Here is a 15,359-nt window from a genome sequence, read left to right as displayed (position 1 = left end):
AAGAAAATACCAATTGTGGGTCAAACAAGAGATTTATTGGCAAATATGTTTGACAAAGGCTTCAGTCCTGCCCATGGTATCACACAGTAATTAATACAGTACTTCACATAACAAATATAAAACCTTGCAAATAATGGGACAGATAGTTAGGGAGGCATCATATTTAATAATCTAATAGAGCCTTACATAATCCTACACAGTACTTTTTTATTTACTTCAGATAAAATGCAAGTGGATGTATTGACCTTTTAAGTTAAAAATTAAGTACAAAAACAGACGAGTGACATGACCTTCTCCAGGCTAACTATACTGTTTCAAGTCCTTCATTTGCCGAGGGCTTTATCCAGATTTGTCTTGATGGCGTCGAGGAAGTCTGTGGTATTGACGTAGTGCTCGTTCAGCTTGACACTGAGAAGGCAAGACAAGACAGAGCCGATCAGAGAAATCAATACAATGCTTCAGGAAACCATAAAACATAATACTGTAGCAACAGAATCAATAACCTTTATCATTTTTATTATTATTTAGCATTCATTTATAATATTCGTTAAAAACAGCATTGTCATTATCAATATTATACTATATTTATGTGCATCTCTAGTTTGGTGAGAACAATAACAACAATAAATTAATGACAAGATGTGTCAGCTGCAATGTCTCATGGATAAAAAAAAATGCTTAAAAAACAAAAACTCAAGATGTGTTCACGCTAGAAGGGGAACCAATGCAACTATTAGCTAATTTAGTACATTTACCCTGCGTGTGAATAAACAAGTTGGTAAACTAGACGGCACATGCCGTGTTATGTATATCTGGATGTAGGTGGACATTCGTGCAACCTGTGTGCAGTTCTCTCTTCATCGTTAATGTGCATTTGTTCATTAGGAAAAAAATGCACTTTAATATTGAACCACGGCCTAACTTTGCACCAAAGTTCAGTGAAATTGATGTTTACATTTTTAAGATATTCTGCCTACAAATAAAAAAAAACAATAACAAAAACAAAACTCCTCAAACCTTACACCCTATGGACTACAGAACTCCTCCTGCCAGCTAAAAACAAGATGGGGGAATGTTTGGGACGAGGTTTCGAGTTCCCAACCTGTATTACATGCTGGCAGGTCAGAATCCAGGTAAATAACACCATTTCTGATGTCAGTGTTCAGATTGATGGTGATGGTTCAATCAAAGGGAATATTTTCATTCACAGTTCAAAGAAGGAAATCTGCTAGTGAAAGTATCAAACATTCATTTTTGTGCGCCATTATAAGCTTAATGTCCCAAAATATAAAAAGATGCTACATTGACTAAATTGATACATTCTTCAAGTTAGGGCCGCGACTAATGAGTTTTTGTTTGATCTATTCATCGGTAGAGTATTTCCTAAAACTGGTTGATAAAATATCACAATTTCCCAAAGCTCAAGGTGAATTCTTTGAATTGCTTATTTTGTATGACTAACCCAAAAGTACTCAAATTAAAATGATATAAACAGAAAAGCAGCAACTCCTCACAGCTGAGATGCTGGAACTATGGTATGTTTGGCATTTTGCTTAAAAGGCTGAGTTCTGTATTTTTCATCCTGGATCCTATTACACCATGTTTGTGTCTATGTGACTGAGACAACATTTTTTGAAATTGTTTCAGTATTGAGTGAGCACTAGTCAGCAGCAGCGAGACTTGGCGGCAACGTAATCCTTGTGGGCAGTTGCACACCGTCAAAGTACGTCCACTAAAGTTTTTGTTTTTGCCACGGACATGCTCAGATAGTTATGACAAGTGTCTAACAACATTGTGGAAGGATCCGTACAGAGACAGACGTTTTGTTAAGAGTGTAAGACCCTTTTGGTTTAACCAGAAACAGTCGCTATATCGCTTTTGTCAAAACCAACCTTGACATAAACTGTAATTTTACCTATAGGAATAGGAGTTGCGGTGCAGTATTATCAGACACTTATAATAACAATCTCAGCCTTTCAGTGGGAAAAACATGTACTCAGTGGATGTACTTTGACCAGGGTTTCTGCAGGTTTCACCAGAATTTTTAAGACCTTTTTAAAGACCACTATGGATGAAATTTAAGACCTATATCACCACATCAAAAAAAGAAACATACAAAAGGAAATGCAGTCACAAAATTACTTGTAGAGTAAATTAATGCATTCAAATTAGGGTTGAGTGATGGCTACAAAATTGCCATTGGACGATGTCAACAATGAAACACCGGGATGGACGATGACATTGATAAGCTACGTAATTAACAAGCTGGAATGCGGTGGACCTGCTGCCTTGAAAAAGGATCACGGGTGGAAATATCCAGGAAAAAAAGATGAGTTCTGTGTCTTTTTGGCGACTTTATAAAACATAACCTACTGCTGATGGAGAAACTCAGTGGAGCAGACAGAGAGAGGCGGGGAAAGCCAGTGTGTCTGCGGGTTTGTGAGAGACCAGAGGTAAAGGAGTGTGTGTGAGTGAGTGCAGGGAGAAGTCAGGGCAGGTGCAAAGCAGGTACATTTACAAATAATAAAAATATTGTCCGTGGGGGTAACAACATGCTTTCACAGGGCGGTATAATGTAAAAAATTAAGACGGTATTTTTGTGTTGGGGGTTTGGTGGTCATCCCAATGAAAATCTTTATCTTTTCCAATAAAGAAATATGTAATTCCACATAAATTTGGAACACTGTTATTACCACATCTGTGAGTAATAAGTAGGAAAATCTAGAGCAGATTTTGAATAAACTACACCCCAAAAGCAAAAATTGCTTAAGAACTCTACTGGGGAGGAATTAGTATTATATCTGGGAAAAGTCATTTAGTTAGTTTTGATGCCCTCCACAATGATTTTATATTCATGGCACAGCACCAAGCAGTTTTGAGCCTCACTACCTTATAATGGCAGGAAAACACTGTTATTACGACCTCAGAATTATTACAGATAGGACTGTTCATGTTTGCCTTTTGTGTCTTAATTTAATGCTTTATACATTTGTAGAAATTAACATAAAAAATAGGCAAAATGAGAACCTCCTACCTTCTGTATAATTAAAAGCATTTCATCCGAAAGAGACTTGCAGCAATAACACAACAGCTGCATACTGGTCTTTGTAGTCATAATACAGCGGTAGCGTTATATGGAGGTTGGAAAATCAAGACCTGTTTAAAATTACCAAAGACATCAGCAAATTTAAGACTTTAAGGCCTTAAATTTTTATTTTGAAATTCAAGACTTTTTAAGACCCTGCGGAAACCCTGTTTGACAGGTCGCGGGGTCTTGCGTTGCAGCCCTGTTTTGCTGCTGCCGATAATTTATTTTAGTCACGTAGACACAAAACATTGGAAAATAGCTTACAGGTTACAAAATAGAAAACTTACCCTTAAAATTCCTTAAGTGATTAATTGATAATGAAAATAGTTGCAGATTATATATCTGTTGTTTGACTAACTGATTAACTCAGTGTCTTCACACTACTTTGAATCTTATTTCCCCCTTCATGGATTACAAGAAACCTTTGACCTGATCATGACTTCCTGATCTTTTTCTACACCCCAAACACCCCCCCATACATGCATGTCCTTCGCAACTGTTGCACATTATACTATATTTTAGGTATGATGTAGATAGGAAGAGTTTTCCAGGCAAAGCTATTACTAGGAGCAGAAACTTTTCTAATGACGTGGATATCGTATATATGATCATCATCTTCATAAGTAATATGTTACATAGAGTTGTCATAGCTACATCAACAACTCCATTGTAAAATGTAAGCATTAACACGTATTTGAACTTACTTGGACAGGCCATGGATGCAGCCTGCGAGGTCCTTGGTCATCGTACCGCTCTCAACAGTCTCAACACACACCCTCTCCAGAGTCTGGGAGAACCTGCAGATGAACAAAGATGTTTAGAAAACGTGCGTTTCATCCCAGGGCCATTCTGTTTCATACAAATTTTAATGTCTCTTACTTAATAAGGTCGGGATTGCCATCAAGTTTGCCACGATGCTCCAGGCCTCTGGTCCAGGCAAAAATGCTGGCAATGGGGTTGGTGCTGGTCGGCCTTCCCTGAGAATAATGTAGCATTTTTAACTACAGTACTTTTAATTGATCATGAATGTAAAGAATAATTTACTTGCTAGTTTTGGGCATCTAAGCTTACTTCTCATTCTCACCACTGGATGTCAGTACAACCCCATAAATAACAATAACATATTTTCTGTTTCATTGCCCAGTTGAAATACTTTCCAATGCAGGGCCCAAAGATTGATATAGATGGTTACCAACCTTCTGGTGCTCACGAAAGTGCCTGGTCACAGTGCCATGGGCAGCCTCAGCCTCAATAGTCTTGCCGTCAGGGCACACGAGAACTGATGTCATCAATCCTAGAGAGCCAAAACCTAGAACGAGAAACAAAATGCACAAACTTCTTTAATGCAACCCACATCTTAATTTCCTAAGAAGCAGTAGTTGTGTTGCGGTCCAAATATCTCACCCTGCGCGAGGATGTCAGACTGAACATCACCGTCGTAGTTCTTGCAAGCCCACACAAAGGCTCCAGAAGACTTCAGCACTTGGGCGACCATATCATCAATAAGCCTATGCTCATACCAGATCTTCAATTTGTCGAACTCTGGTTTATAGTGCCTATAGGAAGCACAAACATTATATAATAAAGGTACTTTTTGCTTTTTTAAGTGATAAAAAGTGCTTAGATTTTTCGATAGATAGATGGATAGATAGATAGACTGAACACCAAACACACACCAAGACAGAAGACACTCACTTTTGAAAGATATCCTCGAAGATGTCTTTAAACCTGCCATCATAGGCTTTAAGAATGGTGTTCTTTGTGCTCATGTACAGTGGCCACTTCTTGCCAATGGCATACTGGAAGCAGCTGTGTGCAAAGCCTGTAATAGACTGTTGGGGGGGGGGGGGGGGACAAACGGTTCACAAATGCTGTAGCATTTTTTTTAATCTGTGGTACAGAGGTTAACAACTTTCCCCTTCACAAGCTGAAAGTCATCTGCTCTGACCTCTGATGTTGTCAAATCAAACAGACCGTGATGATGAAGGCAAACAAAACAGTAGCAAAGCATGCTGAAAAGAAGTCTACTGCAAAGCCTGCTGTGTCAATACAATAAACCACAGCACTATCAGGTGTTCTTCAAACATGAAAAAGGCATACAATTCAAAGTTTAGGTGTCGTAATCTCGCTGTATCAAGAGGGATAACGGCACAGACCATACACCTAAATGGGTGGAGACTACTTGCAAGAATTAAGCAAGTTTGTATTATTTTGTATTCCTCTCAGTGATAAATGAACATTTTTAAAGCAACAAATACAAAAAAAAAGGTCATACAGACTTTCTGAAGCTTACACCTACAACATTTCAACATTTCAAGACTGTTACTCAGGTATGCAGGACCTTTTGCTATCTTTAACCAGAGACTTTAGGACACAATCTTCCATCAAAGCATTTTGGCACAGAGGGAAATCTTGTGTGTGAGAAAGACGTGAAACTCAGTTATTTCTTATTGTCAAATCCCTCTGTGCCATAGACCTTCTTTGTTGTCCAAAGATTATTTAAAACACATTAACGAAGCACAAATTTACACTGTTATCCATTAATTTTTCCTTCAGTATGATAAACATGGGAAATGTAGTTTATTTTGAGTCCTGCTGCCAAATCTGCAGAGGAAACTAGCCCCCACCAAATACACCATTTACTCCTGTTTGAGTAATATTTGCTAAAAACTAGTGTTCCCAGCTATTTTAGGAAATTATTTAACTTTTTCACTAATGAAAGTATATTTTAATTTAATCCTGACTCATTTTTCCTGATTTATGTCTTCAGTGGGAACAAATGAATCTGGAGCGCCACAGACGCAGTGGGGTAGCCATAAAGAATTGAGAGACTAACCCATTTATTGGTGGGTTTTTTTTGGGGGGGGGGATTTGTTGACAGCAATACTGCTAGACTTGCCCTTTAAACAGAAATACACACTGACCTCATCAGTATTGTACATGCCCATTCCACATCCACCAGCAGGAAAGTCATAGACCTCCCATTCCTTGTTTGCGCTACCATCAGCAGGTGAGAAGATAATCTTGAATTTGCCAGGCTGGTCCACAACAAAGTCTGTTGCTCTGTACTGTACGAGACACAAAGAAGGTTTTTAAGAAATCTGATAAATCTATCAGTCTTGAAATTGAAAATATTACTGCAAACTTAACGGCCACATTTTCTTCAGCTTTTCAGGAGGACACTCACCTGATCACCAAAGGCGTGTCTGCCGATAGTGATGGGCTGCGTCCAGCCTGGAACAAGCCTGGGAATGTTCTTGCAGATGATTGGCTCACGGAAGACTGTGCCGCCCAGGATGTTCCTGATGGTTCCGTTGGGGCTCTTCCACATCTTCTTCAGGTTAAACTCTAAACAAAACAAAAAAAACAATAGACAAACATGCTACAGAGTACCACACAACAAAATCATGGGTTCACCTTCATATACTGTTTTTGAACACCCTACATGACAACATTGCTGATTTAAAATGAAGCATTCTCATTGTACATGCTGCAGATGCAAGTTTGCACGCAGGGGAAGAGCATTTGCCTAAAACATCTGTGCATCAATAAATAATTTAAGTGTGCACCAAGCAGGAACCTCCAGGTCTAAAATTGAAGCATTCTTTCTAATGGTCAATAGGGGGCAACTCCACTGGTTGCAAAAAGTCCAAATGTATATTAGTCTATGACAAAATGACCCTACTTCTGACTTGATTTATTACCTCAGTGAACACATTAGTAATGAGTTTAAGTCTTCCTCAATACAGCTCGATATTCATGTCATAAATTATGGTTCCCCTACATTGTATTCATGTATTGACCTGGAGCGAATATAATATAAGAGTGAATATAAAATAAAAATGTATTTATATAGCAATTATATAGCACTGATTAGCAAAATCTGTGATTTCAAAGCGCTTTACAAAGGGCAGGAAAAATCATTCTGGCAGGGAAGCAATGGCTGTAAGTCTAAACTGCTCTGTAATTAGATATGCATGTTTCATAGGCTTTCAGAGCCTTAGGTCCCTTTCAGACAGGAAGCGATTTGCGCTGTGCTGGATGCGTGGTTCAGCGCAAAAGTTCAACCATTTAAAACTTTAAACGTGGTGTGCACGTGAGTTCACCAAGCGGTGAGCTGCGCAACGCTTGCGCTTTGCTGGACGCAGTAACAAACCGCCCTGGTGCAGCGCAGCCATTGAAAATAATGAGTTTCATGGCGCAGCAGTGCGGTAGTCGCGATCTGTCGGAAAGGCCTATTACTACATACCTTCCACTCTGGCTTCGTCAGGTGTGATGGTGGCACATTTAACCGCCACATTGTACTTCTTAGTGGCCAGGGCAGAGTCGATGGTGACCTGGTCATCAGTCTGGTCACGGTACGGCAGACCCAGGTCATAATACTTCAGCTCAACATCAACATTGGTCAGGATGAGCTAAAGGACCATAAAAAAAATAAATAAATAAATAAAAAAATAACACACACCAGACATGAATTACCATCTACTAATTACAGTGGTCTAACTACACTGTCCTGCTGTCTAGAAAGCTATATTCAGCCCGGTTTCCTGAGATACCAAATAAAACATCCTTTAAAATGCAGTGGCCAGAAACCATTCAGGGATTTTATCTCATGATTCTCCACGTTTTCTTCCTGAGCAAACGCACCAGCTGCTCTCTCTGGAGGCAATCAGCCAGTGACTGAATGAAACATCACACAGGCCCCTCCCCCAAAATCGTACACACACATAATCTTTCACATAACCCTCCCCCCACATGCACGTGTCAGTCTGATGTAAAAATAGCCGATTCAGACAGCATGGGCATGTCCTCCTCTGAGACTCACACCATTTTTTTGTGTGTTTACCCCTCCACCCCTAGATGCCACTTCATCACCTTCTCTTTGATGAACTCCCAGATGATCCTGGTCATCTCATCTCCGTCCATCTCCACCACCGGCTGGGACACTTTGATGCGTTTGTCAGCATCTGTCAATCAAACATACAGAAGGGGTTTCTGTAAAACCAGCTTTTCATTCCCTGCAAAATGATTATTTAAAAAAAAGGGCCAAAGACTGCTGAGCAACAATCATAAACACAGGAAACTGCATTAACTGGGGTGGGGGAAAAAAGAAAAAGAGAGAGATCCTGTTTAAGGGTTGTCTGCAGAGGACAGTGTTTTCCATTTCCTTCACATTTACCAGGTTACATCTGTGCCTCAGGCCGCAACTAATAATAATAATAATAATTCCCATTATCGATCAATCTGCCTACTTTCTTATTTACTTAATGAATTGTTCAGTCTATGAAGTGTCAAAGTAGTTTAAAGAAGGATCACCATTTCAATCATCTTTTCCAACCAAGAGTACATATCCCAATGATATTCAGTTTATATGATAAAGAAAAGCAGCACACCTCACATTTTAGAAGCTGTAACCAGATAATTTTTTTTCCTGACATTTTTGTTCTGACATTGATTAATAGTTGTAGATTAATTTGCTGTTGATTAACCGTACAGTTCCAGTGACTTCTTGCCATTAAATTAAAATTTGCTGGCTACAGCTTCTCAAAAGTGAGGATTAAAGTTTCTCTTTGGGTTTTTTGAATGCTACGTTTCTAGACACTTTACTGTTCCAGACAGCTGATCAGTGGAATAGCCTAAAATAAGGCGACAGGAAAGTATTGCGTTGCTGAGCGTGTGTGTGACACAAACAAATCGTGACTCACTTGCAAAAACACTGCTCCATAGTGCCCTCGTTGCCAGAAACTACACGTACCTTTAAGATGCAGTTTCAAGCCTAATTATAACTCACATTCATCCCATTTTTAAAAACCACACGTAACTTTAATAACTCAAAGTGTGCATTATTTCCACACCAACAATGCCTATTTAGAGTAGTCTCAACTTATTTGTGTTCCAGTTGGATCAACGTAGATTATTATCTCTAATCATTCCTGCTCTCATTTTGCTTAGTGTGTGACCCTTTCAGTAAGTAGAAAAGTACGAGGGGGGGGTGCAGAGGATCAAGTGACAGATTACTCAGCCAAGTTAATTCTCCCTCACTGCTACTGCAAAGCCTTCCCAGAATAATGCAAGTAAGCATAAGGTGTCTGGTGGAATAGATACATAATAAACTTTACATTTATATATATAAAAATATTTTAAAAATCCACGTGGCTTTGTGAAGACATTGACCGAGTTGGGATTATGAAACCTTGGTAACACCTGTCAAAACACCCTCTGTCCTGCCGACTACAGATATATGGTGACCCTGACGCACTGAAAATAACCTTATATCAAAGACAGCTGTGACCTTTACGTTATGCAATAGCATAAAGCAGACAGAAAGATGTGAAGCGCACTGAAAAACAAACATCTGTGTTTCTGAATATTGTGTGCAAGTAATCTCTCTAGCTATTGTTTGGGCTTTGGCATACGTGTGGCATTATATAATTCTTACCCTACTGAGCTAATCTCAAGGATGGATCCATACCGACATCAAACTTTAAAAAAAGATGTAAGTTTTGCCATTTTTAGTTGCTTTGCTGTTTATTTTGCAGGTTAGCTTGTTAAACTTGGCCTTAGCTTGTTGCAGGACTAATGTACTCAACAGGGCGGGACGGGATGTTGAACTAATGTTGTAATACTGAGGGAGCAGTTGAGAGAAAATGTGTGAATGGTAAGTGTCATTTGAAGCCAACTGAATAACCAGAGCAGCAGTTTGGATGTAGAAAACAGTTTTTTCATGTTTCTTTTTGTGGAACTTCATACTGCAACACTAGCTCAGCTGGCTTTGATGTTACCAGAAAGCCCGCTCTGCTCTCGCCAGTGTTATGTCCCGACTGGTTTTCAAACTGACCGATTCCCGTAAAGGTGTGTTCAGTATATTACATTTATTTTGTCTTTTGGTGGCTGTGATGTAGCGCCCACTTATACAAAATGCAGTAAATATGAGATGTGACTTGAAATACGCCAGTAATATTTGCAAATGTGGGACGACCACCAAGTGCTGTTGCATGTGTGTGTGTGCTGTTGTATATAAATGTACTTGACAGATATGCACTATGGTACATTGACTACTATACTTATATAATATACTTTGGGTTTTCAGTTGTGTCCATGTTGAGTGGAGTATCCCTTATATTTCTGAAATACTTTGATAGAATACAGTCACTGTAAAATAAAATTTAATAAAAAAAATGTATTTAAATACCATGACATAGTGTTGGGCAATAAAACAATGATAATTGCCTTTTTTTTTTTCCTCAATAACAAAATAACAAATGTTCAATAAATGTTTGATTTAATTCATTTGAATCACGAACAAATTAGCACGTAATGTTTCTATTAAGATATTTATCACTTCAATCATATCTGCTTGTCGCCACTAAATATTACTGCTCCTCTAAAGGTTAGGCCTGCGTATAAAGCTAGTAAGCAACCCTGGATAAATGACAGCATTCGCAGCCTAAAAAGGGAATGCAGGAAAGCAGAGCGCAGATGGAAAAAATCCAGTCTCCAAGTCCATTACCTCAGTCTGAAGGATTTATTAATTTTAAGGATGCGAGAACACACTATTTTTCTGAACTCATTACTACACAAACACAATCCCAGGTTTCTGTTTAAGACTGTGGATCAGCTGGTAAACCCAACCCCTCCTTGTGCCTCAGCTGGAAGTAATGATGACTGTGAATCGTTTTTATCTTATTTTACCAATAAGGTGGTGTCAATCAGAGCCTCTATTACCCCCGCGGCCTCTTACTCAGAGGTTCCTCACCAGCAACAAGAAAGTTTTAACCAGTTTTATCCCATCGACTTGTCTGAGCTTTTAAAAACAGTATCACAAATGAGAGTGTCCTCCGGCCCACTTGATGTAATACCTACAAAGTTTTTACTGAAAGTAATAGATTCTGTTGGGCCCCATTTGATCTCTGTTTTCAACAGCTCCCTATCTACTGGTTGTGTCCCTGATTATTTTAAAACAGCTTGCGTGAACCCACTTTTAAAGAAACCTGGTTTAGATCCCTCCCTCCCACATAATTTTAGACCAATTTCAAAACTGCCTTTTATTGCAAAGATTCTAGAAAGAATTGTGTCCAAACAGCTGCTCACTGTACTGGAAAATAACAAATTATTTGAAAAGTTTCAGTCTGGTTTTAGGAAGTACCACAGCACCGAGACTGCCCTGCTTAAAGTCACCAATGACCTTTTAATGTCTGCTGATGAAGGTATGTGCTCAGTCCTTGTACTCCTGGACCTTAGCGCTGCTTTTGACACCATTGATCACAACATCATGTTAGACAGACTGAGGCACTGGGTGGGGATCTCTGGTACTGCCCTAGAATGGTTTTCATCCTACCTGTCAATTAGGAAGTTTTGTGTGTCTGTAAACAACTATGTCTCCTCATTCTGTCCAGTTAAATATGGTGTGGCAAAGCAAATACTGCCATCTGCTGGATCCCTAGTAAATCACATTAAGCCTGTTGCAAAGAACCTTGGTGTTTGGTTTGATAGTAATTTAAATTTCGAGCAGCACACCACAAAGCTTGTTCAATCATGTTTTTATCAACTTAGAAATATAGCTAAAATTCGATCTATGTTAACTTTTAAGAACACCGAGACCATTTTACACGCCTTCATCTCATCACGCCTGGATTATTGCAACAGCCTTTTCACCTGTTTAACCCAAAAATCTATTGATCGACTCCAGACTGTCCAGAACTCAGCTGCCAGGCTTTTAACCAGAACTAAGAAATATGACAACATTACTCCTATTTTAGCTTCACTACACTGGCTCCCAGTATGTTTTAGAATTGACTTTAAAATTCTACTGATCACTTTTAAAGCTCTTCATGGCCTCTCGCCTTGTTATATTTCTGACCTTTTAGTCCCATACACACCAGCACGTACCTTGAGATCCTCGGGCAGAGGTCTGTTGTCTGTTCCAGAGTCTCGACTGAAAACTAAAGGGGACAGAGCGTTTGCTGTCAGGGCCCCGAGGCTCTGGAACAGCCTGCCCGAGGAAATCAGGTCGGCTGAGTCAGTGAACTCTTTTAAGTCCCTTCTTAAAACATACTTTTATAGGAGAGCCTTTCCCGATCTTATTTGACTTTATTTTATCCCTTTTATTTTATTGTATTTTTATATTAATCTGTATTTTAGTCTTTTCAATGTTTTCATGCTCTTATCTTGTTTTTTGTATTATTCTTTACACTTGTTAAAGCACTTTGTAACTTGTTTTTGAAAAGTGCTCTACAAATAAGGATTATTATTATTATTATTATTATAATAAAGAATAGCTTAAAACCACAATTCACCATCTGGTTTCTTCAACTTTCATTCAGGAGCAAAAATCAGCCTTAAAACTTGATATAATGATTTGACATTTATCGTGATAATTAACGCATAGCCCAGGCCTACCATGGCATAAATTGTAGGTAATTTTGCCCACCTATTACTTGTATAGACATTCTGTCATTTGAGATGAAACAATTAGTCGATTAATCATTTAGTCCACTAACTTTACTGTTGGTTTGATAAACAAAGCAATCTGAAGAAGTAAACTTGAGATTCATTTTTTGATGGGCATGCCTTACTATTTTATAAACCAAATGATAAAACTGATAAAGTAATTGGTAGATTAATCAATAATGAAAAGAATCACTAGCCGCTACGACTGAAAACAGTCCATCAAATAACAGAATAAAAATCTGCTTTTTCAAACCAAAGGTGAACAGGATTTTTGTTAATTTAATAACAGACTTTGTGATTCGCCATCTGCTATTCGAACAGTACAGTTTCTGCCACAGTGCATTATGGGTATGTCATTAACAGCTACTGCTTGGCATCCTTTCTAACTTGTTTAACCTAAATCTGCTAGAACAGGACTCTACTATCACAGTGCAGGGGGAGGGGAGTGCAGCAGGGAGCTGAGTAGTTATGTAATGTCTGAATAGTTTTGGACGCTGAAGGGCGAGCTGAAACAGTCATGTGAGCCTGCCTGCCACATCATTTGTACGTGCATTGGGGATAAATCTGCAGTGTAAAAATTACCAAATCATTCCTTAAAACCAGGAAATATCTGATGAAAGAATAAGTAAAGAAGGCAAACAATCAAACCTTGCATTCAGTGCCAACTTTCAGTATATAGTAGTTTCAAATACCCTATCTGAAGATCAGGGATTTAAAGCAAATATGAGAACCGAACTGTAACGGGAGCATTACACCTTCTCTTCGCATGGCCAATTTTATGAGCACAGTGAAATTTAAAAAGGGCATGTAATTGAAGCAAACAGCTGTTGTGCTGGCAAAGACCCCTAAGCTCATTGTGACTGCAATTTAAAAAGAGAAATGAAGCTTCGTCAATCTTACATTCTCAAACTTGCTCTGAAAATCACATCCCTGCCACTTTCTTAATTAAACACCAAACAAACTTTTCACTTATTGCAAGTAAGACCATCTGCTTTAAAAGCATGGGTTGTTTCATCTACCTGAGGCTCAAACTGGGCTCCTATCATTCTCTATCATGCCCTTCATCTGACCCACCATTTTATAAAAGGGAACTTGTGGTGCTAGTTTGGGTTGCGTGGAGACACATCTACAACACCAGCGCAAATTCCTGCTGTATGAAATTTAGGATGCCCGCAGAGTCCACGTGATGAATCGGGATCCCTGCTCCAAATCACAGACTAAAACGCAACTGATTTACTTAGGCTGCTCTTCTGGCTCCTACATAAATGAAAATCTAAATTGTAAACGTTTATATGGCCAGCATAAAACTAACAAGTCGCACAGGGTTTTACAGCCACAACGCTAGGGTCTGAAGTGTTAAAGTAAATACGCAGCACAGTGAATGTAAACCCGATGGAAAACATTGTGTAGGACAGACCGAGCACTGGCAGCGGCAGCCATTGCTCTTATAGCGGAGTCTCGTATGCGGTGGCTGACCTTGTGAAAAGTTTTTCAGGTCAGAGGCGCACTAACATGACGGCTGAAGAGCACCTTAGTCAGTTTGGATCTGCACAACCGATTTAACTTTATCTTGACTGAGAACAATGATCCCCAGTCGCGAGCACCGACGTTTCCGCACAGGCAGCTAAAAAAAACGGAAGATGCGTTTGATTCATCGGCTGCCAGTTTGTGCACCGCACATTTTCTCCTTGATTAATTTCTTCTTACAAGGTTTACCAGGATGTAAACTTGCCCAGGCACATTTGTTTTCTTAGTATATTCTTGACTGTTATCGTTTTAATTAATTTATGTGACCACATAGCTTCGCATTGCCATCAACTGTTCCTCAAACTTTGGATGGGTAATAAGACAAAGACAGTCGGTTTTGCTTTCTAGGCCCTCATATCTCTCGACGTTTAACAGCCTCCTGATTATGTAAACAACCTGACCTCGACCAGGCATAAAACAAACATTTAGACACTCGGAAGCATTTGGAGCATCGTTGCCCCTAAGCCTAGAAAACCATTAAAACCATTAGCAGCATCCCAGTCGACCAACAGCACACGCAACTTGGCTAGCATAGCTGCGTAGCACGGCGCCACCGGCTTCTAACGGCTGGCTGATTTCGTCGGTCTCTGGCTAGGCTGATATTAACGTACATTATCTTGCTAAATTAAAAGGCCTCATCTTAACCGAAATCTAGGTCAAACAGCAGTTAAACGACAGACATAAAGATGCTGAGGGTGACCCCAGTTAGCCTTCTATTTGTCTCCACTCACAGTTTCTTTGAGGTAAAGTCTGGCAATTTGCAGCCGGGGCAAGCACCGCGGGGTTTCTGGAAAAAGCAGCGGCAGATCTCGAAAGAGAGCTGAGGACTTTCAAATATCCAGCCATGTCTGTCCCCGGGCCGAATCACTTTGCGGTTGACACTCGACGAAACTCAGAGCAGCGAGGGGGCGAAGCGATCCGAGGTACTCGGGATTATAGTGAGCAGAACTCCCAGCACCGCCCCCCCCGGGTCGTCGCGTCATTAGTCACAGTCAGAGGAGGGACAGAAACTATACTACGGTTAAACGCCAGCAGTTAACTATGGCAAGCCAAGCAATTCAAAAATACGTGATTTTTTAACCTCTGGGAAAACCGAAGCCACTTACATGCCTGTAATACCTGCATTCTTTCTAACGGACAGTAGGGGGCGACTCCACTGTTTGCAAAAAGAACTCATTGCATTGGAGTCTATGACAAAATGACCCTACTAATAACTTGATTTATTACCTCAGTGAACACATTCCTAATGAATTTATGCTCTCAACTGACCCTTCGCTAAGCCATGCCCCAAATA

The 15,359-nt window shown here is 39.6% G+C and overlaps 1 protein-coding gene across 1 annotated transcript; it reads right to left on the bottom strand.

The window, feature by feature from the left end:
* Nucleotides 1–13: 13 nt before the first annotated feature.
* idh2 (isocitrate dehydrogenase (NADP(+)) 2) lies at nt 14–15,000 on the bottom strand. Its single transcript, XM_038705628.1, has 11 exons — nt 14,797–15,000; nt 7,964–8,055; nt 7,338–7,503; nt 6,276–6,436; nt 6,013–6,156; nt 4,784–4,920; nt 4,493–4,644; nt 4,285–4,397; nt 3,968–4,065; nt 3,793–3,885; nt 14–408 (listed from the first exon to the last, which is right to left on the bottom strand). The coding sequence occupies exons 1-11, from the start codon at nt 14,909–14,911 to the stop codon at nt 324–326; spliced, it is 1,356 nt and encodes a 451-aa protein (XP_038561556.1). The 5' UTR covers nt 14,912–15,000; the 3' UTR covers nt 14–323.
* Nucleotides 15,001–15,359: the final 359 nt, after the last annotated feature.

Source organism: Micropterus salmoides, unplaced genomic scaffold (assembly GCF_014851395.1).
Source record: "Micropterus salmoides isolate LMB-PRFRI ecotype aquatic unplaced genomic scaffold, ASM1485139v1 Ms_hic_scaffold_8, whole genome shotgun sequence".
NCBI lineage: Eukaryota > Metazoa > Chordata > Actinopteri > Centrarchiformes > Centrarchidae > Micropterus > Micropterus salmoides.
The sequence above is the reverse complement of the archived record's forward strand: the minus strand, read 5'-3'. Positions and strand labels throughout refer to the sequence as shown.

Bases quoted from the DNA above. Each gene is read 5' to 3' on its own strand.
- idh2 (XM_038705628.1), bottom strand. From the start codon at position 14,911: ATGGCTGGATATTTGAAAGTCCTCAGCTCTCTTTCGAGATCTGCCGCT. The intron at 7,504-7,963 runs GTGATGAAGTGG...ATGGTCCTTTAG, and splicing joins GGGAGTTCATCAAAGAGAAG to CTCATCCTGACCAATGTTGA. The intron at 4,921-6,012 runs GTCAGTGTGTAT...CCCCCCCAACAG, and splicing joins GCATGTACAATACTGATGAG to TCTATTACAGGCTTTGCACA.